This window comes from Grammomys surdaster, unplaced genomic scaffold (genome assembly GCF_004785775.1).
Source record: "Grammomys surdaster isolate TR1022 unplaced genomic scaffold, NIH_TR_1.0 124988, whole genome shotgun sequence".
NCBI lineage: Eukaryota > Metazoa > Chordata > Mammalia > Rodentia > Muridae > Grammomys > Grammomys surdaster.
The window spans coordinates 198,386-221,517 of record NW_021619916.1 but is presented as its reverse complement, the minus strand read 5'-3'; the positions used below and the strand labels follow the sequence as shown (position 1 = coordinate 221,517).

General features: G+C 51.5%; 2 protein-coding genes across 2 annotated transcripts in view; one reads left to right on the top strand and one right to left on the bottom strand.

Moving 5' to 3' along the window:
- Positions 1 to 1,024: 1,024 nt before the first annotated feature.
- On the top strand, positions 1,025 to 20,731 carry Shf (Src homology 2 domain containing F). Its single transcript, XM_028784975.1, has 6 exons — positions 1,025 to 1,510; positions 10,188 to 10,329; positions 12,587 to 12,793; positions 15,651 to 15,822; positions 15,966 to 16,085; positions 20,083 to 20,731. Exons 1-6 carry the CDS (start codon positions 1,025 to 1,027, stop codon positions 20,267 to 20,269), a joined length of 1,314 nt encoding a protein of 437 aa, XP_028640808.1. The 3' UTR covers positions 20,270 to 20,731.
- A 1,440-nt stretch (positions 20,732 to 22,171) lies between these two features.
- Positions 22,172 to 23,132, bottom strand: part of Duox1 (dual oxidase 1) — a 32,072-nt gene continuing 31,111 nt past the window's right edge. The window contains exons 31-32 of the mRNA XM_028784962.1: positions 22,925 to 23,053; positions 22,172 to 22,294 (exon numbers count right to left, since the gene is read on the bottom strand). Of these exons, the coding sequence (XP_028640795.1) occupies positions 22,172 to 22,294; positions 22,925 to 23,053 (252 nt within the window). The remainder of the gene's footprint in view (positions 22,295 to 22,924; positions 23,054 to 23,132) is intronic.

Sequence of the window (23,132 nt, the reverse complement as noted above, 5' to 3'; positions counted from 1 at the left end):
TACTTCTAGTGAACAATCTGCTGCTTTCTTTCTAAGACAAAACTCCAGGGCCAGGCGGTGGTGGCGCACGCCTTTAATCTCAGCACTTGGGAGGCAGAGGCAGGCGGATTTCTGAGTTCGAGGCCAGCCTGGTCTACAGAGTGAGTTCCATGACAGCCCTGGCTATAAGAGAAACCCTGTCTCGAAACAAAACAAAACACCAAAAACAAAAAAGAAACTTCAGGCAACTGGGCATCATCAGACCAGTGTCGGAGCCCTGAGAAGGTAAGGAGCTGGTGGTAGACAACATAGACCTGTTTCTCACTTGATTTTTTGACTTGTCTGGTTTTATTCTGTCACAAACTGATTGACAAACCCAGGGTGTAGCTTGAGGGATTTCCACAAGAAAGCAGTGCAGCTGGGAGGGCTGCGTGGGCCTGCTGGGGGCCGGTGTAAGCATGGATGGGAATTGTGCGAGGGTTGTTAGCCTTTGAAGCTGGTGGGTGGGTGTGGAAACATCAGAGCAACGGGTGTCTCTGGAGAACTGATTACATGCCATGTGAGAAGTTTGCCTGGGTAGAAAGGCAACCTAGGTTTGGGTATGAGCTGAGGGATAGGAGGAGGTAGGCGGTACTCCCAAGGTGAAGGCAGTAATAGGCACATCTAAAGAGCAGCTTCTTCGAAAATGTTGTTTGGGTCTTTGGGTTGGGAGAAAGGAATAAGGATGGGTAGGATGTGCCTGGGGACTCATCTTCCCGCGTCTGACGCAAACTGGGAGGTGAAAAAGAAGAGCAGATGGGACTAGTGCGCGCCCCACAGGAGCACGCGTAGCGACACGTGGAGGATTCACCCTGGGCGCAGCAACTGCTCCCCGCACCCCGCAGTCTCCCATCTACTCCACTCAGAGTCCTCCGGTCCCCGTTAGGCAGTGGGCCCCGCCCCTCCTGTCACTGACGCCGAGCTCCGCCCCTCCCGCCGGCGCAGCCCCGCCCCCTCTAGCCCCGCCCCCGCCGCCCGAGTCTGCTCGCTCAGTTGGGAGGGCCCCATGCTACTGAGCGGAGCTCCTCCTACGGGCTCCGGCCCCGGGCCGCGGGCGCAGGGCAGCGCGGGGGGCGGCCCCGGGGGATCTCGCCGCGGGGCTGGGGGTGCGGGGACCGGCCCAGGAGGGGGAGGCAGTGGCGGAGTCGCAAAGTGGCTGCGGGAGCACCTGGGCTTCCGCGGGGGCGGCGGCGGAGGGGGCGCCAAACCCGCCCCCCCAGAGCCCGACTACCGCCCCCCAGCGCCCTGCCCGGCCGCGCCCCCTGCGCCGCCCCCGGACATCCTGGCCGCCTACCGGCTGCAGCGAGACCGCGACTTCGAGGACCCCTACTCCGGGGGCTCGTCTGCGTCCGCCGCCCTTTCCACCCCAGCCGTCCCTGGCCCCACTCCGCCCCCGCGCCATGGCTCACCCCCGCACCGCCTCATTCGGGTCGAGACCCCCGGCCCCCCAGCGCCCCCTCCGGACTCCGGACCCCCTGCCAGCAGCGACAGGGTGAGTGCTGCGCCGGGCGTGGGTGTCCAGGAGGGATGGTGGTCTGAGGTCGGAGATTTAGGGAGGGACAAAGGTGGCCGGGCTGGGGCTCAGCCTTTAGCTGTCAGTATTTCTGGTTGATACAAGCTTAGTCCCTGACACGGGGGCTCAAATTTTAACCCCTTTGTTAGTTTCTCCACCCACTAATCTGAGCCCCAAACTCTGCCCTGTTTCCTGTTAGGGCCCCAGGACTCCGGACGACCTCCCTCATGGGCTCTTCCCTCAGCTTTGCAATCTTCCACCCTGACCCTGGCGCCTTTTTTCTAACGGGCATTGAGAAACACCCCTCCCTCCCCTTTGCCGGTTTATGGCCTTTGTGCCCTCTCCAGAGCAGCGGCTTCTCTGCCCTTTGATCTCTTGACTCTTCCCTCCACAAAGCTTTCCTCTCCCCCTCCCTTTCCCCTTCTCCATCCTCCCACCCTGTCCTGGAGTCCAGGCATCTTTGCAGGTCTGAAGCCCAGAAAGGAGCTGAAAACTAAGATTTCTTACGTGAACACAGCGAGCACTGGGCTTTGCCTTTCCCAGTGGGGTTAGAGAAGGGAAATGTACTCCGGATGTCAATATGAGCATTGTCCATCTCTTACTGAAGAAATTCATCCTTGGGGTACAGGTGCACTCCTTCTGGTGTTCCCCCAAGTATGGGGACACTTGGTGGTCAGGACCTGTTGCCCAGTTAAGGCTGAGTGACTGGGTTCATTCATCATCTCTTCTTGGCTTCCCTCTTTCTGACCATTCTGAGACTGGAGCTTTTCATGGATCTGCAGTCTCTGGAGGAAGCCTCCCAATAGTTTGTTTCTCAGGACATCTACCTTCCTTCTTAATTCCAGTTTTATCCTGTCCTGGATGATAGACAGTTGAAAGCTGTCCTTAGTCTCCCTAAGTCGGAGGGCAGTGACTCTGAGCCACCCCAGCTCTGTTGCCCTCCACGTGTCTGAGAGCTCATCCCTCCAGGGCTTGCTCGTCTCAGTAGAGAAGATTTTTATCTGATTAGAGAGCCGTTAATACCTGAATCCTCAGGTTTCACAATTGGGCTTTTTAGCCAAAAGATCGCTGTCCTGCGAGGCTTGCTGGATAAGAGGTGTGTGAATCATTTCCCCCATAGTTGTTGCCACAGAGTATGGCTGACCATGCCGGCTCACCATCCTTAAGCTGAAGAGGAAGGTCCAAGGGCCCTTCTTCCAGGCCGAGTGCAGTCTCCTTCCTGATTGCCCTGCTCTTATCTGGCTCAATGCGGGTATGACAGTGAACAGAGGGAGCTGCCAGGCCTTGTCCTCCCCTGCAGACCAGTCTCCTCCTCCCCGGCCACTGGCTGTTGGCCTGTGGTCTCAGCTGTCCTTGACTATTCTTCCAGTAGTGGCTTAGAGTGACCTAACAAGCTGCCCACCACACTGTGGGTTCCTCCAGGAAAACGTCCATTTTTGTTGTTGTTGTTGTCATTTCTCTGTCTCCATAGTGTCTGACCCAGTGTCCTGAAATGGTACGTATCCGTTAACAGGGTGGCTTAAGGGGCAGGGATTTCCAAGACATGGTTTTCCTCTCATATTTTCCCAGAACCCTCCAAGGAAGGAGCTGTAGCCCTATGCACAGACCCTCAGACCCTTCCTGCCGAGACTATCCATGCTCTGTGCTTCAGTTGGGTCAGCTCTGACCTGTGGGGTTTTTCAGACCTGGGGGAGGGGATGCACAAGAGGTGTCTGAGTCTCTTGCCAGCCAGCCACAGAGACAGGAATGAAATCCGATAGGCTCTCCCAGGAGCCACACAATCTGTGCTTTCTTTGGTGTGTGTGATGAAAGGATCCAGGATGTACCATCTGAGCTGTCCCATGGGCTGACCTATGGCTCCTCATTATTCAGAAATCAGTCAACTCCCTACCATCTAGGAACGGAATTTGAGAGATCCCAGAGTATTCCCCTAGGAAAAGCTAAGCCAGACAAGGTAACTGAGCTCTTACCCCAAACCCAGGTGGCCAGACACCCTCGGGGCCTACTGAGTGTACAGTGCTGCCTCTGGACCGACACTCCCACTGAGCTGCGGTTTCTATACTCGGTGGCCGCTTCCCCTCTCTTTTCCTTGGCTGGCAGAAAGAGGTTCCAGAGCACCCGAGGGGGCCGTGTCCTGGGGTTGGATGGAATGGGTAGATGTGCTTTCCCACTAAGCTGGAGATGCAAAGGCACATAGGGTGAGGAGGCAAGAGGGAATGAGATCTGGACACGGCCCTGAGGTCCTGGGGGCTCATTAGCCTTCTTTGCTGGGCTCTCTGGCTGCCAGCCCACTCTGAAACCCACTGGTACAGCTGGCAAAGACTCAGAGCTGACCATCTGGCCAGGCCTGGCAGGGCAGGTGTGGGAACAGCAAGAGCAACACCCTGCAACCGGCAGCTAGGGCCTGGCCAGATGGCCCCCAAAGAACCTCCTCTGGTGCTGGGCCCTTGTCCCACTTCCAGTCTCTGCTCCGGCAGAAGGTCCAGGGTGTTGGGCCTCCTCTTCATGCATTCACTGTTCTCCAAGCTTCAACAGGAAAAAAACATGATCTAATTAGGGAAAAGGAATGAGAGGCTGTGATAAAATGAAGGCTGAGTTGCTTATCACATCTGCAGTGTATCCTCTGTTGTGCCAATGTGAATTCGAGACCTGATGTAGATAATAAAACAGGCACCCCGTATTGATACCAGGTCTCTTATTCCTAGCTCACGAGGGCAACCCTAGGGCTCTTGAGCACCCAGAAGTTGTGTGCAGGTATTTCTCATTTATATGGGAAAAGGCTCATAGCTCTCAAATTTTTACAGGAGTACGTAGCCCCCAAAATAGTATTGAAATTGAAAAAATTTTTAAAAAGATTTCATTAACAGTTTTAAACATTTTAATATATATATATATGTGTGTGTGTGTGTGTATGTGTGTATGTACACACACACTTTTGTGCATCTTATGTGACTATGTATATAAATGCAGTGCCCGTCAAGACCAGAAGAGGGTGTCAGATCCCCTGGAGCTGTAGTCACAGGAAGTTGTGAGCTACCAGATGTGGATGCTGAGAACCAAATTCAGATTCTTTTCAAGAGGAGCATTCACTCTTAACTGCTGCACCACCCCTCTAGCCCTATACTGAAAACCCTTTTAAAATTAAAATGTGTATGTATATTGTGTGTATACTTGCATACAGACACACATGGGAAGGTCAGCAACTCCTTCCAAGCAGTGGGTCCTAGGGATCAATCTGAGCCAGCATTTGAGCCCCAGTATTGAGAACTTCTGACAACAGGTGTGTGTCACAGATGTACTGCGTAGGCTTGGAGCATCCAGGCTCCTTTTAGAAAGCAGGGAGCAAACAGGAAGAAAACGGTGAGGTAAGAGGCTGAGGTGTCTATATTCGGTCATGATGCTTCTGTGCAGATGATCGTGTAAAGACTGCCAAAGCTAGGACCACTCTTAGACAGTGTTCCTTGAGTGTGCTGTGTATGTCCTTAAGTGTGCTGAGAGGAACACCTGTTCCTTGGCTTTTTTGTTTTGGGATTCTTGTGTGTTTGCTTTTGTTTGGGGGTTTGTTTTTGTTTGTTTGTTTGTTTTTTGAGGTTTTTCTTATCTTTTTTTTTTTTTTGCCTTATGTCTTCACAGAGTGTGGAAGTCTGGTTAACTTATCTTGTGCTTATTCAGATGCAGTAGGAAAATGTGACAAAGGGAGGTGTGGGGAAGAGGAAGGACTGGTGTTGCCCAGTTAGACCAGCCCTGGGCTGGTTATCTGTGTTGTCACTGGCACTCCAAGGATGGCTGGAGACTGACTGCTGATGGGTTGTGGGCTGGCCTGTTTCCTCTGTTAGATGCTGCCTCCTCACACTGAGTACCACAGTCTGGAACCAGACATCTAGGAGATATCCACACTGGCCTGGCCAGTGAGTGACTTGGTCAACACCTTGACCCTTGCACTCTGCCTCTTGAGAGCTGGCGACAGCTGAGACCCTGGTGCTTGTGGGTAGGAGAAGAAAGCTGCCCAGGCTGAGTACCCCGAGGGGGTACCTCCTGTAATTCTACTTGTCCTCATCCCAGAACCATGGTGACATTATGTAAGAGCAAGAATGAGGCCCAACTCCTGCAAACCATGGACTTGGGGGTAACTCCAGAACACCTCAGGGTGCTTCACTCTCCTTAGAGCTTATTTTATGTCTGTTAGTATGAGCTCTTGGGGGACCCCAAAATTTGATCTCTCTGTCTTTAATAATACTGTGGCTGGCATTTACTGAGCGTGTATCCTGTGCCTGGCACCATTTCCCGCAGCTAATGTATACTGGTCCAGTGTTTACAGCAGCCCTCAAAGAGTCTATCCCTGGGTTGTTCATGGGGAGCTGAAGCACAGGGGTGCTGAGTCCCACTTGTAGGGCTGCTCAGCCGGCAAGCAGTAGACCTGAAGCTGCCGACCCAGCAGTATGATTCTAGTCTGAGTGCCACACCAGGGCCCTCAGCAGCAGGGCCCAGTGGAGAGGCGGCATTCATGCAGCATTTGCTAACTAGCAACAGAGGCTCCAGGAGAAGAGATGGTGTGTTCTGTGCCTAGAGCACTGGAGCCTGCCACTGGCAGAACTGTCTTGAAGTAAACAGAGACATGACACACCCAAAGGCCTTACAAGGGTTGGTGACATCAGCTACATGTCTGTGATGTTTGGGTGTTTTGTAAGTATGGCATTACTTTTACAATTAGAAGTCAGGAAATAACCCATTTGTGTTACGGTCGTATTTCCCAAGCATGTACAACAGGAGAAGGTATTACAGTAAGTAGGAGTAGCAGGGACAGATGTTTGACCTCAGAAAGTAAGTACTGTCCTCTTAACCACACTGATTAGGTCATTGGTTTTGAGTGACAAAGGGTTAAATACTGTGGGGAAATACTAAATCAAAGAGAATCAGACTGTCAACGCTCAAGTGATTTTTTTTTCTAGTGCTAAAGATTGAACCTGGTGTGGGTCTTGCCTTGCTAGGCAAATGCTCTTATCATTGGACTGTGACCTCAACTCCTAAACTAAAATATAAATCTAAAAATCGAGGAAAGAATTGGGTCTCAGTCTTGTGCATTGCAGTGCCTGTGAACACCAGAAGAGGGCATTGGTTGACTGCCCCAACTGAAGCTTTGCTATGTGGGTGCTAGGAGTTGAACCCAGGTCCTCTGGAAGAGCAGCCACTGCTCTTAACTGCTGAGCCATCTCTCCAGCCCTAAGAGCTAATATTCATTGACCACTCATCCCCGTCAACCTTCCAGCTAAGAATCTTACAGCTCCTTCTTGCTATTTATGCCTTACCCTTTCTGCTACAGCAGGGGTTTGGGGGCGGAGGCGAGAGACTTGTGAACTTGAAGCTGTGGAGTAATTATGCAATAAGAGAGTTTGGGAACTCTGGAGTCCACAAAGTACCTGTTCTGCAAACACCAACACCTGGCCCCGGAACCCATGGGTAGGGTCAGAAACATTGCTGGGGCCAACTGCAGAGTGGAAGGTGGACACAGATGGCAGTCCTGTTAGCTGCCGTGGGAGGGGAGGAAGGAGATTCAGAGGCTTGCAACTGCTCTGGGAGGGCCACTGCCCAACTGAACAGATGAGTGCCAGGGTCCTAGAGACAGCACAGCTTACAGGATGGCAGAAGAGAGAGCAGGGTGTGATACAGGGCCCTTCAAGTAGCCGCTGCCTTACCTCCTTGTTGGGAAGTATTTGAGCACTTTAGCAGCACACCGGCAGGAAAGAGGGGATGCTTGAGTATTGCTCTTGTGTTAGGTGCCCTAGGTGGCAGTTCTCCCCATCCACCCTTTAGCCAGAGGCTTTGATCCCCATTCAAAAATGGATTCTCCAGTGAGCCTGAGCCTCCCACTGCCACTGATCATTCAGGTCATTCAAAGGTCAGAGTGACTGGGGCAGGTGGCACAGATGTCACTTCAATAGAGGCCTGAGTAGAAGCTCTTTAGACATCCAGTAAATACGCATTCAGCATCTGCTGTGTGGTGGGCCTGTGACGAGTGTTGGGTAGAGTAGTGGGCACATCAGAGAGGGTCAGGGGACCACAGACAACAAATTGTAGTACGCCAAATGTAGTCTGCAGGGACTGTTTTCCTGTAAGCAGTTTATCCCCCACTAGACACTGAAACACTGGGCAAGCAAGCTTGGGATCTGACTTGGATTTTCTGTGCCCAGAGTGGGTACCAGTCCTGCCAGCCTTCCCAGCTGGTGACTCTGCTGCCACTCCTGTTCTGGGCCTTGTGGGTAGCCCAGGGTGGGGGTCTGGGGCTTCCTGGAGCAGGGTGTGGAACCAGGAGTGCAACAGAGGAGCTATTGAGCTGTCTGCAGAACCACCACCTGGTTGCCTACAGGCACTGTCAGCTGGTACTGGAGAGGCCCACGCCAGCCTGGGAGGGGTAGGGATTCCAGGAAAAAGCAACGGTGTACAACTCTAACCAAACTTGCTGAGGGGAGGCCTGGAAGGGCTCTGAAGTAAGGTTCCAGGAGGCTAGGAAGGGTGTTGAGGGCTGCACCTGAGAAGATTGCACGCAGTCTTGTTTGGAAAGACTTGGGTCTTCCTTTAATGACCATATCTACCTAAGCTTATATTTTTTCTACATCTTCTAAATCAATCGAGGGGAGGGGAGAGTGCTTTTCATCCACTCCTCTCCTTTTATGTGGTAGATTTAACATAATTACTGAGAGGTGTAAGTTCTTGGGTATTTAGCTATAAATGTGGGTCCTGCCCCCAGGAAGTGCCCAGTCTGCCAAAAGACCAACAGTAGAATAAGCATTTGCCACACAAAGCAATCAGACAGAGGTACCTCACAGGCTGGGCCGGGAGGAGCCTGGAAGGGGCTTCTGAGAGAAGGAACTTGAGCAAGGATTAGCCAGGACAGGAAAGTGGTGTGCAGGCAGAGAGGAAACCATTGAGTAAAACAGCCATGGTGCTTTCAGAGCATGGTCCAAAGAGGAAAGTAGAATCTCATGTTCTCTAACCTTGAACTCTTCTCAAAACACTGGAGGTCTGTTTATTGTGAGGTGTAAGGATAATGTGTCAGGTGACGCAGGCACTGTAGAATGGCTGCCACACACGAGTTGATGCTGTGTGCTGACTGGCAGAATTGCCAGCACTGGGCAGTGGGTGATGCTGTGGGTACCAATGGCCTGGAGGGGAAAAAAAGTTGGGGATAGGGGGACAGTGTGTGATGGGCCTGAAGAGATTGATGTTTCCTGGAGAAAGGAGGACTGGGGTGAAGGCTCGAGAGAGACGGTGCTGATAGAATAAAGAAGGGTGTTTACAGCCTTCCGTCAGTTGCTTATTGGAGCTAGAGAGATGCGCATGAGATGTGTAGGCTAGCAGATGACCTGGATTACTGGTGGGTTGATGTGAGCTACCCCAAGCAGCAGGTATGCAGGGAATTAAAGGACATGAGGGCCAGACTGAACCAAGGTAGGAGCTAAAACACCTGAGGATAAGGTAGAGGCGGCCACTGGGACAACCTCAGAAAACCTATAGATGGGACACATGGGGCCATAGGGATGTGTGAGGTGGGGTTGGTTCTTTCTCCATCTTGTCCTCCCAGGGATCCCCATTCCCAGATCCCCTCACTGAGGGCAGGGTGGTCACCTGGCTCAGCTGGTTCCCTCAGATCTGAAGTGCAGGCTTCAGTTGGGTGAAATACAGAAGAGGCCATTCCCTGTGCCATGAGTCCCAGAACCACCTCTGATGCCAGCCATGACCCTCTAAGTGGTACAGTGCTCCAGGGTCTGGCTGGGTGAGTCCTACCTTTTCCTGCCCTGTTTGGAGAAAGACTCCATTGTCCTCTGCCGGCCCTGCCCTGCCCAGCCCTGAGTGCCTCAGCTTCCTCTGCTGTCACTGGGAGCAAGAACCTAGGCTTGCCAATGTACGAGAAGGGGAAATGGAAAGCTAAGACTGTTTTTCTGGGTCCTGGCCTCTGGGAACTCAGCCGTTTCAGTAGTGTCCCCGAGGCATTTTCCTCCCAGGAGGCTGAGAGGCCCCACCAGCTACAAGTCGATAGCCATGCACAGAAATAGCAGGGGTTCCAAATTTGAATGTTCATTTAAGTCGAATAGTTTACCATGTATTTCCTAACTCCCTGCTGTCCAGTTTCTTCAAAGAGAGTTTATGATCCCATCCCCATAGAACAAGGACCTGACAACAGAAGGGTGACAAAGTGATGTCTTTCTTTTCCCTCTTCCTCCTGCCCCTCCTCCTTCTGCCTGGAACAGCCTAGAACTCCCAGAGCTCCACCTGCCTCTGCCTCTGAGTACTGGGCTTAAAGGTGTGTGCTGCACCTTCAGGTTTAGTTTCTCCAAGGTCACTGGCTCTTTGTTGAGCATCTGGACATGTGGCAGGCTATGCTGTGCTAATCTCTGAGATGCCTCACTGTTCAGCTCTTCTGCACAACTCTTGCCACACGTTTGTAGCCGTTGCTTTTGAGTTCTCTCTGTGCATAGGCTGTTGTCCAGCTCGGACCCTAAGATTAACTCTTGAGACCCAATAGCTTCATCCTGGTTATTCTGCCTAGAACATGACCACAAGGCAGAAAATTAGCAGAAAAGAAAGAAGCTCCATCTCTGCCAGGGGGAGCAGAGCTGCCTGTCCTTGTCTGAACCTTGTTCTCTTTGCCTTCTCCCAGTTGGCAATCCTAGAGGACTATGCGGACCCATTTGATGTTCAGGAGACTGGTGAAGGCTCAGGAGGAACTTCAGGAGTTCCAGAGAAGGTCCCTGAGAATGATGGCTACATGGAGCCCTATGAGGCCCAAAAGATGATGGCTGGTACGTACTGAGGAGGAGGGAGATTGCTCCCTGAGGCCTTGGCTCTGCACAACAAATCCAAGGACTGGTCCCATGGTCCCTGGCAGTTAGGGAGAAAGCCAGCCTGTACCAGGTCCTTAGGAATGTGGTCAGGGCCTTCAAGATTTTTGGAAGAGAAGGTGTAAGCTGTGGCATCTGAGGCCACAGGGGAGGTCATGTAACCAAAGGTCCAGTGGAAGCACTGGAGACAGGCTTCCTAGCTCCAGGATGGCGGTGGGAGTTGAGTCAAACATTCCCAAAAGAGAGTCAGTCAGTAGCCTTTGGAAATGTGATAAATCTGAGTTAACGTTATCAAAGAGAAGCACTAACAGCATGTGAGCAGATGCACTGGGTGCCATGGAGTGGTCCAAGGAAGCGTTCAGAGTCAGAGTAGAAAGGACTGAGTCAGACCTGCCCTAGGGGAAACAGGCCAAGAGATGACCCAGGGAAAGAGTCAGAGTAGGGGGTGAACAAAAAGGACAGGAGGGGACCGGAGAGGAGGGGTGAAGGGGAGACCAAGAGAAGTGGTGCTTCAGGCTCTGAGATGGCAGAGAGCAAGAAGGATGCAAAGAGTGAAGTAAAGGGTGTGGACTTGTGCGAGAAGAAAGAAGATTAATATGGCATTTAAGGGGATTTCTGAGGCCGTGGTATACAGAATGCACTAGAAGAGCTACCTGTCATAAAGCCGAGTTAGCAAGCTAGTTCAGAAATGGTTTGGTTTGTTACTTCTTGGTATTGTTGTATTTTTGTTTGGTTTTATAAGATGTGGTCTCAATATGTAGACCAGGCTGGCCTGGAACTTATTACGTAATCCAGGCTAGCCTGAAATTACAGCAATCCTCCTGACCTTACCTTCCAAGTGCTGGGACTACATACATATGCCACCATGCCCAGCCCAATTGTTGGGATTCCAAGGAGCCGGTAATTAAACATTCTTTATTACTGATAAAGTTGACTGAAGGATATAACTTAGCAATGTTAACACAATGTTTTTAAAAATACGTTTCAAGAAAATTAAACATGCTTACCCAGGCTTGGCAGCACAGGGTAGCTGTGAGCCTCTGTACAGGGACAAAATGTGTTTCTGCAAGAAGGCAGAGCTGAGGAAGAGAGTGAGCACTCGCTGGCCAATCAGATAAACTGCCCTGCCCTCCTTGTTAGAGATTGGTGAGGGGAAGATTGTCATCACAGGTGGGTTATTTCAAAGAGTCTGTAAGGTGGAGGTTTGTTCTAATTAAAGTCTAGCTATGGAGAGGCGAAGTTGGAAGTCATGCGGTATTGGGAATGAGCAGATGAAGTTAAAGAGTGCAGTCGAGTGAGGTCCGACAGGAACAGTGAGGTGGGCAGAAGCTGACAGAATAAGAAGGGATACCCAGGTTAGGTCTGAGAGTTAATATGGGCTGTGAATATCCTGGAATTATATGTGAAAATTTAAGTGCTTTAATTATACATTTTTATGGGGAGAATGGCTGGAAGCAGGGATGGTCCTGGCGATTAAACCCAGGCCTTGTGTATGCTAAGCAAGTGTCCCAGTCCTAAAATACACATTTTGTGGCAAGTTAACTCTGGAGCTTTTCTCAGATTTAGATCAGTGATCCTAAAATGATTTCCTAGCTCTGGAGAAGGTGATGAGTCTGAAGGGAGCTGAGGACAGCATGACTCGTTGGTAACAGCTGAGAAGGAGGACCAGCACTCCCGATGTACTGATGCTGTCAGGTCTCGGCACACAGCTTAGGAGTCAGGGTAGGAAGAACGAAACATGGCCTGGGCCTGGGAACTGAGACCAAGAGACGATCCAGGAGAAAATGATCAACAGGAAGGAGAGAAGACAGTGGATAAAGTTGACTTGTCAAGGAGAAACTTAATAAAAGGGGGTCAATGGTATCTGAACAGCAGAGGATTTCCTGATTGTGAAGTTACTTTAACTAGAACATAAGTAGAAATGAGTAAGGAAACAGAGCTGGGCACTAAGGGAGAGATGGACTACAGAAGGACTCTGCCTCAGTTTCCTTAACTTGCCCTCTTCAGCTTTCCAGCCCTTGCTGGTCATCCTGGGGTCCTTCTCCTTTGACTTTGCTACTTGTCTGCCACTTCCTCCCATGGGCCCATGATCTTGAGCCCTGGAAACGTCTCCAGGTTGAGGGACGCAGGGTTTGTGGCTGCTGAGCTCTCCCCAAGCCAGGGCAGAGGCTCTGGGTTGAGCATGCTCTTACACCTCTCTCCTCTTTGCACCGGACAGAGATCCGGGGTTCTAAGGAGACAGCAGGTCAACCCCTACCTCTCTATGACACACCCTATGAGCCAGAAGATGAGGGGGCCAGCCCGGAAGGTGAGGGGACGCCCTGGCCCAGGGAGTCCCGCCTGCCTGAGGATGACGAGAGGCCTCCGGAAGAGTATGACCAGCCCTGGGAGTGGAAGAAGGAACGGATTTCCAAAGCCTTTGCTGGTGAGTCTTGCTTGCTGGGCCCTCTGAATACTTGCCAGGCTCAGGAGAATGGAAGGAGCAGACCCTAGGAACCAAGCAGGATCTAGGAGTGGAATTCTAGGGCAGGGTAATTGAGTTCTGTGCTGTGGGGTAGGGACTTGGGCAGCGTGGATGCAGCATTGTGTGCCCAGCAGGAGTGAACAAACTTCTCTACATCTCACCTCTTCGAGGCCGGCCCGAGCTATAACTACCTTTGGGAATTTGGGTAAAAATAAAGACATTCCAGTACAGATTGTGAAACTTGAGACATATGTTAAATTTATTTGACAAAGAGGGTATTTAACACTTCAAATGATACAAATTGATGTACGTATAACCTAGATTCTGAGGCTGAGTCTCTAGTGGCAGGCCCTGCCATGCCAGAGGTGTCTGGCTCCCAGGGTATTTCTGAGCTGCAGATGGAAGCTGCGAGGTTGCTAAATGAGGATCAGGTTTCTCCTGTCCCAACCATACCACTGTGTCCCAGGCCCAAGTCCACCATGGAAACGCGCATATTGGCAGTCTCAGGTGGGTGGAGCAAGGGCCTTAAATTGGGAGAGTGCCTTCAATCCTGACTCTTGAGGACTGAGATGACATTAGATTTCACCCTTGCTTCCATGTCCCTACACACACACACACACATGCACAGACACACACACACACACACCACACAGACCTACCTCTCTCGCAGAGACAGCTCATCCTGCATCCAGCCTTCAGCTCTGCCCTCCCCACCCTGGCAGCCCAACTGTGAAACCACAGGTTTCTGCTTTGCTTCCTGTAAAGCACACACCCATCAAGGATGGGCCATTTATCTCCAGAAGTCTCCTTGGAGAATCAATACTGTTTGGATTGCTTAATGGGAAAATCTATGTTCATCATTAGGAAACCTCGTTAGTGGTCCTGCAGCCGGCCACTGGTGGCGTCACTCAGGACTGGGAGGAGGAGGATTTGATTTATAAAAAAACAATCCCTCTGCCCCAAGTCTGCGTATTCCAGATAACCCAAGATTTCATCCCAGTCTTGGTCTGTCAGTTCCCAGGCTGGGGATAGATGAGTAAAGGGGACATTGGGTGTCAGGGAACCAGGTGTGGTTCTGGGAGGTGTGGGCAGGTCCTGCTCCCATGTTGCACTCTCCTGGTCCTTTGGGTTTCTGGAAGCTTGTGAGGGGGTAGAAGATTAGGGAACCTGCAGGGCTGACCAAGCAAGATCCTATGCCTTCCTGTTTGCCACTCAAGACTCCCACTCTCACCGGGCTGAGCTGGTGTGGTTAATGCCTGCCCTTCTCAGCCCTCCAGTCCTGTTCCCTCCTCAGAGCTACTTTTGTCTCTGCCTCTGCCCCTCCTCCTTTCTAGGCTACATTGTATCTTAGCTCTGTGTTTTGGTGTCTCAACCTCTGCCTTTCTCTGTCTCTGTCACTGTCTCTTTCCTGCCTCCCTTCTGCTGCTGGCTCCAGTTGACATAAAGGTCATCAAAGACCTACCTTGGCCTCCGCCTGTGGGACAGCTGGACAGCAGCCCCTCCCTGCCTGACGGGGACAGGGACATCTCCGGTCCAGCTTCACCCCTCCCTGAGCCCAGCCTGGAGGACAGCAGCGGTGGGTTCTTTGGGAACTTATGGCCAGGGTGATAGGTCTTTTACCTCCTAGCCCCTGTGGGCTTGGGTTGGAAGAATCCCCCTTGTCCTGGAGGAAGAAGGAAAAAAACAATGCACATTCCCCACCCCCACCCAGAGCTGTATGCACGCTCTCTTAACAAAGGCCCTTTCCCTAGGATTTGTTCCACAAAACTCCAGTTGTTAGCTACAATTCCAGCACTTGGGAGGCTGAGGCAGGAGGACTGTCATGAGCTACATAGGTCGGTAACACCCTGGGCTATAGAGTGGAACTGTGTCTAAAAAAAGAAAAATCCACTGTTTAAAAACTTAAGTTCTTTTTGGGTGGAGCTCTGCCTGCTAAGGCAGGTGTTTGTGAGGTATGGGGAGGTGCTGGCAAAGGAGATCCTTGCTTCTAGTGACTGAAGGAAGATAAAAGCTACGGGGAGAAAGAGCCTCGGTTGGGAGGAAAAAGCAAAGGCATCAACTTCTTCCTCTACATGAACACCCAAGGGTGTGTGTGGGTGTGTGTGTGGGTGTGTGCAGACATGAACATCCATTGTACATTGCGCATGAGAATTTGTAGGTACTTTGTAAATGCAGGGTAGAACAGAGTGTTGCCTATGCATGTGATCCACTTGGAGGGGCCGGCAGTGTTCCCTTGTGCTGTCTCAGCTACCAGGCTGCTCTGCTTTGGAGATGCAGAGCTACCTCCCTTGACTTCTATGGAAGGGACGGAAGACAATGGGCAGTGACCTTGGGGTGGAGAGGGCCAGGCAGTCTGACGACTTTGGACAGGATTAGCCTGTCAGGATGGTACCAAGGGGAATCATATAATTGTTCTTAGATCAATAAGTCATTTCTACAGCCTGGCAGGGTGATTTGGAGAACGGTAATGAACTCTGAGGAGAAAGAAACAATATTATCAACACTGAAGCCACCCTAAGGGGGAATGGAAGAAAGGAAGACAGTCCACTGAGGGAGACAGCTTAAGTGGTTTCTCATGTTGTCCTCCTTCGCTTGCCTGTGTGGACTGAGAAGCCCCAGGAGGCTTGGTGTGTCTCAGGGACTGTACCCCTCCCAGAAGTGGTCCAGGATTCTGTCCCTGGACTCAGGCAGGCAGGCTTGTAAGCATGCCCTCTCAGAACATGCCTTTGTGGGGACTTGGAAGAAGTAGAGTACTGGCTGTGTGAGAAGGCTCTGCTTCTAGACACCTCAGAATCCATGACCAGTCTGTTCCTTACAGCCCAGTTTGAAGGATCGGAGAAGAATTGCCTGTCACCTGGCCGGGAGGAGAAGGGGCGGCTACCTCCCAGGCTATCTGCTGGGAACCCCAAGTCAGCCAAGCCTCTAGGCATGGAACCCAGCAGTCCCCTTGGGGAGTGGACAGATCCAGCACTGCCTCTGGAAAACCAGGTGTGAGTGTCTGTGTCCAGCTGGGGACTCCCTCCCTCTTCCTCCCCCCTGGCACTGGCTTCCCTGCAGGGGACACCCAGAATGGGTGGGCCTGGACGGCGAGGGACCCAGCAGAGATGCCCTCCTTCCCCTCTCTCATCCTCAGCTGGTACCACGGGGCCATCAGCCGAACAGATGCCGAGAACCTGCTGAGGCTGTGCAAAGAGGCCAGCTACCTGGTGCGCAACAGTGAGACCAGCAAGAATGACTTCTCTCTCTCCCTCAAGTGAGTAGGCGTGGTGGTGGGTAGAGGGACCCACTAACCTGTAGGGCAGAAGAAGACTCCGGCATTCTATTCTGGTCCAGCCAGACTGGGAAGAACCAGTTGCCCTGTGAACAATTGCTGGCTCCATCCCCCAGGCACTGGGGAACCTGAAATGTCTGAGACTCCTCAGGCGGGAGCCTTTGAAGGGTAGTGTCCAGTTCAGAAGGTTTCTGCCACTTGCTGTTCAACCTTTCAAGGTCTCCATTTCTTGATAAGATCCATTTTATTGGGAAGGATTAAGTGGAAATAATAGCACTTGATTTAATGCCTTAGTACCCAGCATGTTTTTAAGATAAATTATTGTCGTCAAGGTTAAATGCTAACATGTAGAAGCACCTGCAAGGAGATATGGGAGGAGTTTTACTTGAAAGGTCAGCAGGGTGAGGTGGGAGTGGGAGAGCCAGGTCTTAGGAGGAAGGCAGAGCATTCCACTGAGTCCACTGCATATGAGAGGAAGAGGTAGCCAAGATAGGGCCCTTGGTTCCCATCAGGGAGTTCCTTGGGAGCAGCTCTACACAGGGCACACTCAGACCCACAGGCTCTCCACAGTAGGATGGCGAGTGCTCCTCTTGGCAACCAGGAATTTTACCCAGTATAGCCATCCATTTACACAGTGGCCAGCTGGAGTGAGGTGTCCGTTTACCTCCCCCTTCAATATGGGAGTATCTTGGATACCTCACACCACATTCACGGGTATGTTAGATACTGGTAAGTGCTCCCCGCCCGCACTTCAAACAAGTCCAGGGGGTAGAACTGCACACATTTAAGAGATGATTGTTCATCTTCACTAAAAGACATCAAGAAATGTACCAAAGAGAGTTAAGTGCCCTCAGTTCTATTCCTGGAATTTGATAAAACTAGCTGTGTGACCATAGACAACTTCTCCGGGCCTCAGATTCTTTTCTTGCAGAATGAACTGATATTGTGCGTTTCTTCTAGCTCTTGTATTCTAGGAGTCTGTAAACTATAAAATCAAAAAGAGGATTTTGGAAAAACTCATTTGTCAAAAATATGATTTACATTGTTATTAAGATTATAATTGAAATTCTTGGCATGTCCCGCATAGCATATATAACTTGTCCAAATCAACTACTGCTGTGCTGATAAATCTCTTCCTTCTTTTTTTTTTTTAATACAAATGAACTAGATTCAAGGAGCTTTGTTACTTGCTCAAGGTCACCAGCTAATAATTAAGTCTCTAAGCTAGATGTGGTCATAGTACCTGTGGTTTCAGTTACTTAGGAAGCTGAGGCAGGATTCCTTACATCCAGGATTTCCAGGCCAGCCTAGAGAACATAGCCAGGGACTGTTTCAAAATACACAAACACAATACCTAGCTCAGTCTGACTTCAAGGATTACACTGTTCAGTGACAGGGTTCCAACCCTCACCAGCTGCCTTTTACTGGAAATCTGGTACTGTTCAGCCCTAAAAGAGGTGCCACCAAGGGTTAGGACGTCAGTGGAACTGGGCAACTAGGGGTGAGGGACTGCCTTAGTCTAGGACTACGAAGGCAGGCCTGGACTTCTGCTACTCTAGCTCATCTCCCCCGCCGGCCGTCTGCCAAGGTCTCGTTTGCATATAAATGGCTTCTCTGAAATACAATTATGGTTTCTCTTCTCTCCCTAATGGAAGGGCTTTCACTGGTAATTAAACAGCTTCCTCAGAAAGCCTGGCCAGCCCCAGGCCCAGCTGGTCCCACCCAACACCCTTAGGGTCTGGCAAGGACCTTGCTGTGTCTTAATGGACCCTTGGGACTAGTTGGGGGTTGAAAAGCACAGCCACCCCTCTTCCAGAGGCTGGTAAAGCCGATGAAGGCCAGTTACCCTCCTGAGTCTGTTCCTTGAGAAAACTCCCTGTGCAGTTTGAGAGAGGTGGTTCTCCCAAGTGGGCTGTGGGAAGGGGGTCACTCTCAAATCCTGAGGTGGGAGAAGACAGGGCCTGCACTGCTTCCCACAGCATATGGGGGCTGCTTACTGCCCTACCTCCCCATTGCCCACACCCTTGGCTCCCTTCCCTTGAGGCCTGTGTGCTCACTCTGTACACCAGGCAGCATCTCAGAACTCCAGATGCCTCCGTATCCTGATACACAGCCAGGCAGACTCCTAAGACTTCAGCAACCAGACCGAGAGGGGAGGTCTTAGGGGCCAGTTTCCCTTCACCCCTTTCTTCAGTCCCCCCCACCCCCATTCTTCTTGTTCCTCATTTGTTTCCCAGTGTAATAGTTCTTTAGTCAAAAAAAAAAAAATTGTACTCAGGTAGATGGGGCAACTGATTTGCCAACTCCTTGCCAACAAGGGTGTCAGGGCAGAAACAGCCTCCTTACCAGGCCTCTTGGCCCTTTGCTTGCTCCTCTGGGCTCAAGCTAGGAGGAGGCAAATTAGGCTCTGTGCTCTACCCAACATTCTTTAGCCCAAGGCTGTGGGTGTGTTACAGACTCAGGGCTTGGCAAGCCAGGCCAGTGGCAGTCTGGACAATGGTTCTTACTGAGTGCCTCACCCCCATACTTTCTAAGGGAGGGGGGCATTTGAGAGCAGGCTAGAGCTTTGCACACTGGCTGTCTGGAGGGTAGGGCTAGCTCATGCTGACTTTCTGAGTTCAGGAAGATGGGAGAGACAGTGGAAGGTGTTCTCTTGTCAGAGTTTTGAGGTACAGGTAAAAGATGTCCAGTGTCCCACTGTCATCCTCAACATCTTGAGTTCCCTCCAAGGGTTTTAGGGATCTCAACTCAGGCCAAACCAGGATTGGTGGCCTGAAAGAGTTTCAGGACTAGCCAATTTATGAAGCAAACTTGAAGGTTTTTATCAAAGTTATTTTAGTATATAGTTAAGCATGAGGATTATGAGAAAAAGAAGGAAATAAGAAGGACGTGAGCACAGCTCCTGGAGGGAGAGGGTGCAGCCTCCTCGTGTTCTTCCTCTTGTTTTGACCGTAAATGTGTTTGGGTTGGGTTTAAAGTTACTATCTTATCACTAAAGTTACTATCTTATCGCTGGTGGGCTCTTGATAGGATTACTGTTGCTAAGGTGAAAGTTTGATCCACAGGAACACAGGAAGGTGGGACAGCTTTGCTGTAAACAGGGTTCCCCCACACACACAAGTTTCAGCCAAACTATAGTATAGGAAAATGAGCCACTCCTCAAGGTCATATACATGCAGGCATTAAGGCCTGCTCAACATAAAATTTCTGCATTTGAAAGGAATATTAAGTCTGTGCCAGCCTTTGCAGCAAACGTCAGTTGTGCTAGAAGTGCTTGCTTCTCTGCTGGAAAGAGGCTTCCATCAGACTCCAGGATGAGGGACTCCCATCCCCTCTCACCTCCACACCATAATTCCTTTGTCTATCATACCTCACTCTGGGTAGGTAATGCTAACCGTCTCCAGATGATGTCAATTTAGGCCTAAGGGCTGGCTGGCAGAACTGAAAGGGCTTGACTTGGTCTAAGACCCAAAGACTGGTGCTGCCATATAGCTCAAGAAGGGAGAGCTGAGGATAAGGCTGGGCTGTAGTTCAGTTGGTAAGGTGCTTGCTAGTGTACAAAGCCCTGGGTTCTGTGCTCAGCACCCCATAAACTGGCACACACCTGTAATTAAGAGATAGAGACAGGCTAGCCTGAACTACATGAATCGATGTCTCAAAAATCAAGGGAGGGTTAAACTGGCCTTAGCCAGAGGCTGATGGGCTAGGCCTAGGATCCCAGAATTGGAGGGTGCGGGTCACTGCACTTCCCATCAGCACACACCCTGCATACTCACCTCACACACATTCTCTGCACACCCAGTTGTCCTCACCACAAAGCCAGTGCCTCCTGCTACCTACTCAACCCTCCCCTCCCCCACCATTCCGTCCCTATCCTCCTCCCATTTGAAGCTGTCTTTGGAACCCCATTTGCTGAGGGGGGGGGTAGAAGTCGGGGACTGGGGAGAACCCCTGGTCACTGGGATCTTTTTCTTCCTAGGAGCAGTCAAGGCTTCATGCATATGAAGCTGTCCAGGACCAAGGAACACAAGTATGTCTTGGGCCAGAACAGCCCACCCTTCAGCAGTGTCCCTGAAATCGTGCACCACTATGCCAGCCGCAAGCTGCCCATTAAGGGAGCGGAACACATGTCCCTGCTCTACCCTGTGGCCATCCGGACTCTGTAGATGTGAGACCTGGACCCAGCCCTTGTCGCCTGCACGAGGGCTCCGGTTCTTACCAAGGACATGCTAGAAACCTGGCTTCCCCTTGTCCTAGGATCTAATAGGCGCTGAAGATTTCTTAATTTATTATAAAGGGGAGGGAATCTTGGGCCTTGGAATAAAGGGACTGTATGGAGCTGGGAACAGAGGAAAGCCTGAGGAGGAAGGGGGTCTCCCAGCCCTAGTGAGACACTAGGGAGGAAGTGGCGACCTCCCGCACCACCCACCCTCCGCCTCCTCCCCTCTTCCCGTCCCCCACCCCCAGCCCCTGTCCCCAGCGGGCTCGCCCGCCCGGGCTCCCGGCCAAAGGCTTGGCCAAGGAGAACCGCGGCCGCCGGCGCCGCCCAGGGGTTGGCGGGAGGGGGCGGGGAACGAGCCAGACTATAAATCAGCGCTGGAGCCAATGCCGGCTGCCTACGAAAAGTACTTTCCGAGCATCCACTTGCATCCTTTGACCAAACATCTCACGCTGGGCAGGGGCGTCCAGGCTTCGCCACTCCTGCCATTGCTTCCGAGCGAGCCCAGCTGCCCGCCAGCAGCCGTTTGTCTGGGAGGCGGGAGGCGCCGAGAGACAAAGAGGCAGCGCGCCAGGCTGACGGCGCGGGCGGCGCTGCCACGCGGAAGGCGCGCGCGGGCGGCAGGCGCGCTCCCAGCTCCTGGCTGGCTGTGGGCGCGCCGCGTCCCTTTCCCTTAGCTCCCTCTGGTGGCCGGGCCTGGGGCCACTCACCTCAGCGGATGCCCATGGGTCCGACGCCTCCCCGCTGCTCTATGGGGAACAGACGCCCTCGGGACCGTTGTCCTGTTAGGACAACCTGCGGCCCCTTGCCTCAACCCAAGCCCGTGACGCTAATGTGTGCCGAGAATCAGTTGGGAATTTCTCCAAAGTGAGGATGTATGATTTGAGAAACGAGGGAATAGACGGAATCGTTTGGCATTGGGCACCTTTTCAGAAATTCTCCGAGGGTTGCTCTGCCTTTGAATGAAAGGAAGAGAACCCACCATTTTGCACCTGAGAAAACAAGTCTAGAGGGGCTAGGAGACATCTGTCTCCTCATGCAGCCTGGAAGACTTTGTCTCTGGGCAGAGCTAGAATAGCTGATGCCCTGGAGGAAGCCAGGCTGACTGCAGCTCCCTGAGGACTCCTCTCTGTCCTTCCTAGGGAAGGGACCTCCGTTGGGGTATTCAGCCTTTGTGCTTTTATTCAGTAGATACTGGACCACCGTGGAAAACCCCTAGGGTGGATGACTTCCTTAGCTCCACCCTGACCTAAGGCAGCAAAAAAGAAACCCCGAAAGGGGAAACACTGTTTATTTGCAAAAGAAACTACTGGAAGAGGGAGATAGACCTGAGGGGCACTGCTCCAGGCGGTTAGTGGGCACAGAAGGTTCTGACTACATTTTAAAATTTGAGAGATCAGTTGTTCAGTTAGTCTGGTCCTGAGGATTTCTTTTCTGTAAGTTGCTCTTGGCTGCTCTAAGACATTTCTGAACCATTTTTAAGAGAGGAAGAACACAGAGTAAAGAGGACTCAGAGATGCGGGCATCCATACTACCACTCAGACGCAGACACAAACGTGACAAGTTGTCTACCGAATGTTTGCTTACTCCTCACTGTGTCCCAACTCCAAAGCTCCCCTACTTCTGAACCTATAGTTCTGAAACAGAGCTCCTTCGACAAGCTCAAGACACATTCTGGCCCTAGAGATCTCTGAGCCCACACCTGATGCCTGAGCATGGCTACCTGGACCAAGTTGGCAGGTGGGAAGAGCTAAGGCTGAGGCGGCCAGAAGAGTACTGGTTAAGGCACAGGCCAAAGCCCCTGCTGTCCCAGCAGGGCAGTAGTGGGCATAGTTGCTGAGCAAGAGGCCTAGAAGTTCTCATAATGGTGAGAGAAATGAGTCCTGTCCTGCCTGTTGATGAGCTGACAGGCCTTCTCCACATTCTTGGTCATGCCAGGGGGACCACAGCTAAATACTCCAATCTTTCGGACCTGTTGGAAGAGGAAGAGCCAAAGATGAACATATTTACTGGTAGAGCTGGGTCAGTATTCAAAACAACAGTCAGGTTCACGTTCCTGGTGCAGGCTAGCTTTTTGGTTCTGTTAAAGACCATCCATCCAGTGTTCACACTGAAGGTTTATTTTGTACCATGTATGGTGAGGGCTGGCTCACTCTAAGTCTAGTTCAGTTTTGTAAGTGACAGGTCACTGTAAAAGGACCAACTGAATCAATGTTCAAACTGAGGGACAGCTTGGTGTATATGATATCTGTGGCCAGCCCACTTACTGTTCATGGTGAAAATTGAGTCCACATTCAGAGGAAGAGCTGGCTGAGCGTTAATGGTGAGTATAGCCCTGATTGTATAATAAGGAATGTTTCTAGTATTGAGCTCTTCTGTTTGGTGGATGAACTTAGGCTTCAGAGTTGGCAAATCTCTGTCCCCTTCATCCTTCCTTCCCACCTTAGGGTGGCCCTCCATCCGTTTCTCCAGTCTATAACTTACCAATCTCCCTGGATTCTCAGCAGTGACCAATTGTTTCCTTGATGGAGTAGGATTGAGAGCTTTGCTCAGCCCCTGAATGACCAAAGGAGTGGAGAACTAAGATATAAAGTAGACTTACTTGGGGATGGACTTCCTGCAGAGAGTTGAAAAAGGGCTCAAAGGGAGGCCGGCCAAAGTGGGTAACAGAGCGCAGACCCGTGAACAAACTCCTGTTCAGCACTTTCTGGAAGTGCCGCTCACAGATGTACTGGTAAACAAAATGGGGGAGGGAGGTCATTGCTAGGACCAACCCTTGGCCCTGAGAGTGGCCCACCTGCCGTGCCTGG

Bases quoted from the DNA above. Each gene is read 5' to 3' on its own strand.
- Shf (XM_028784975.1), top strand. From the start codon at position 1,025: ATGCTACTGAGCGGAGCTCCTCCTACGGGCTCCGGCCCCGGGCCGCGG. The intron at 1,511-10,187 runs GTGAGTGCTGCG...GCCTTCTCCCAG, and splicing joins CCCCTGCCAGCAGCGACAGG to TTGGCAATCCTAGAGGACTA. The intron at 15,823-15,965 runs GTGAGTGTCTGT...TCTCATCCTCAG, and splicing joins CTGCCTCTGGAAAACCAGGT to CTGGTACCACGGGGCCATCA.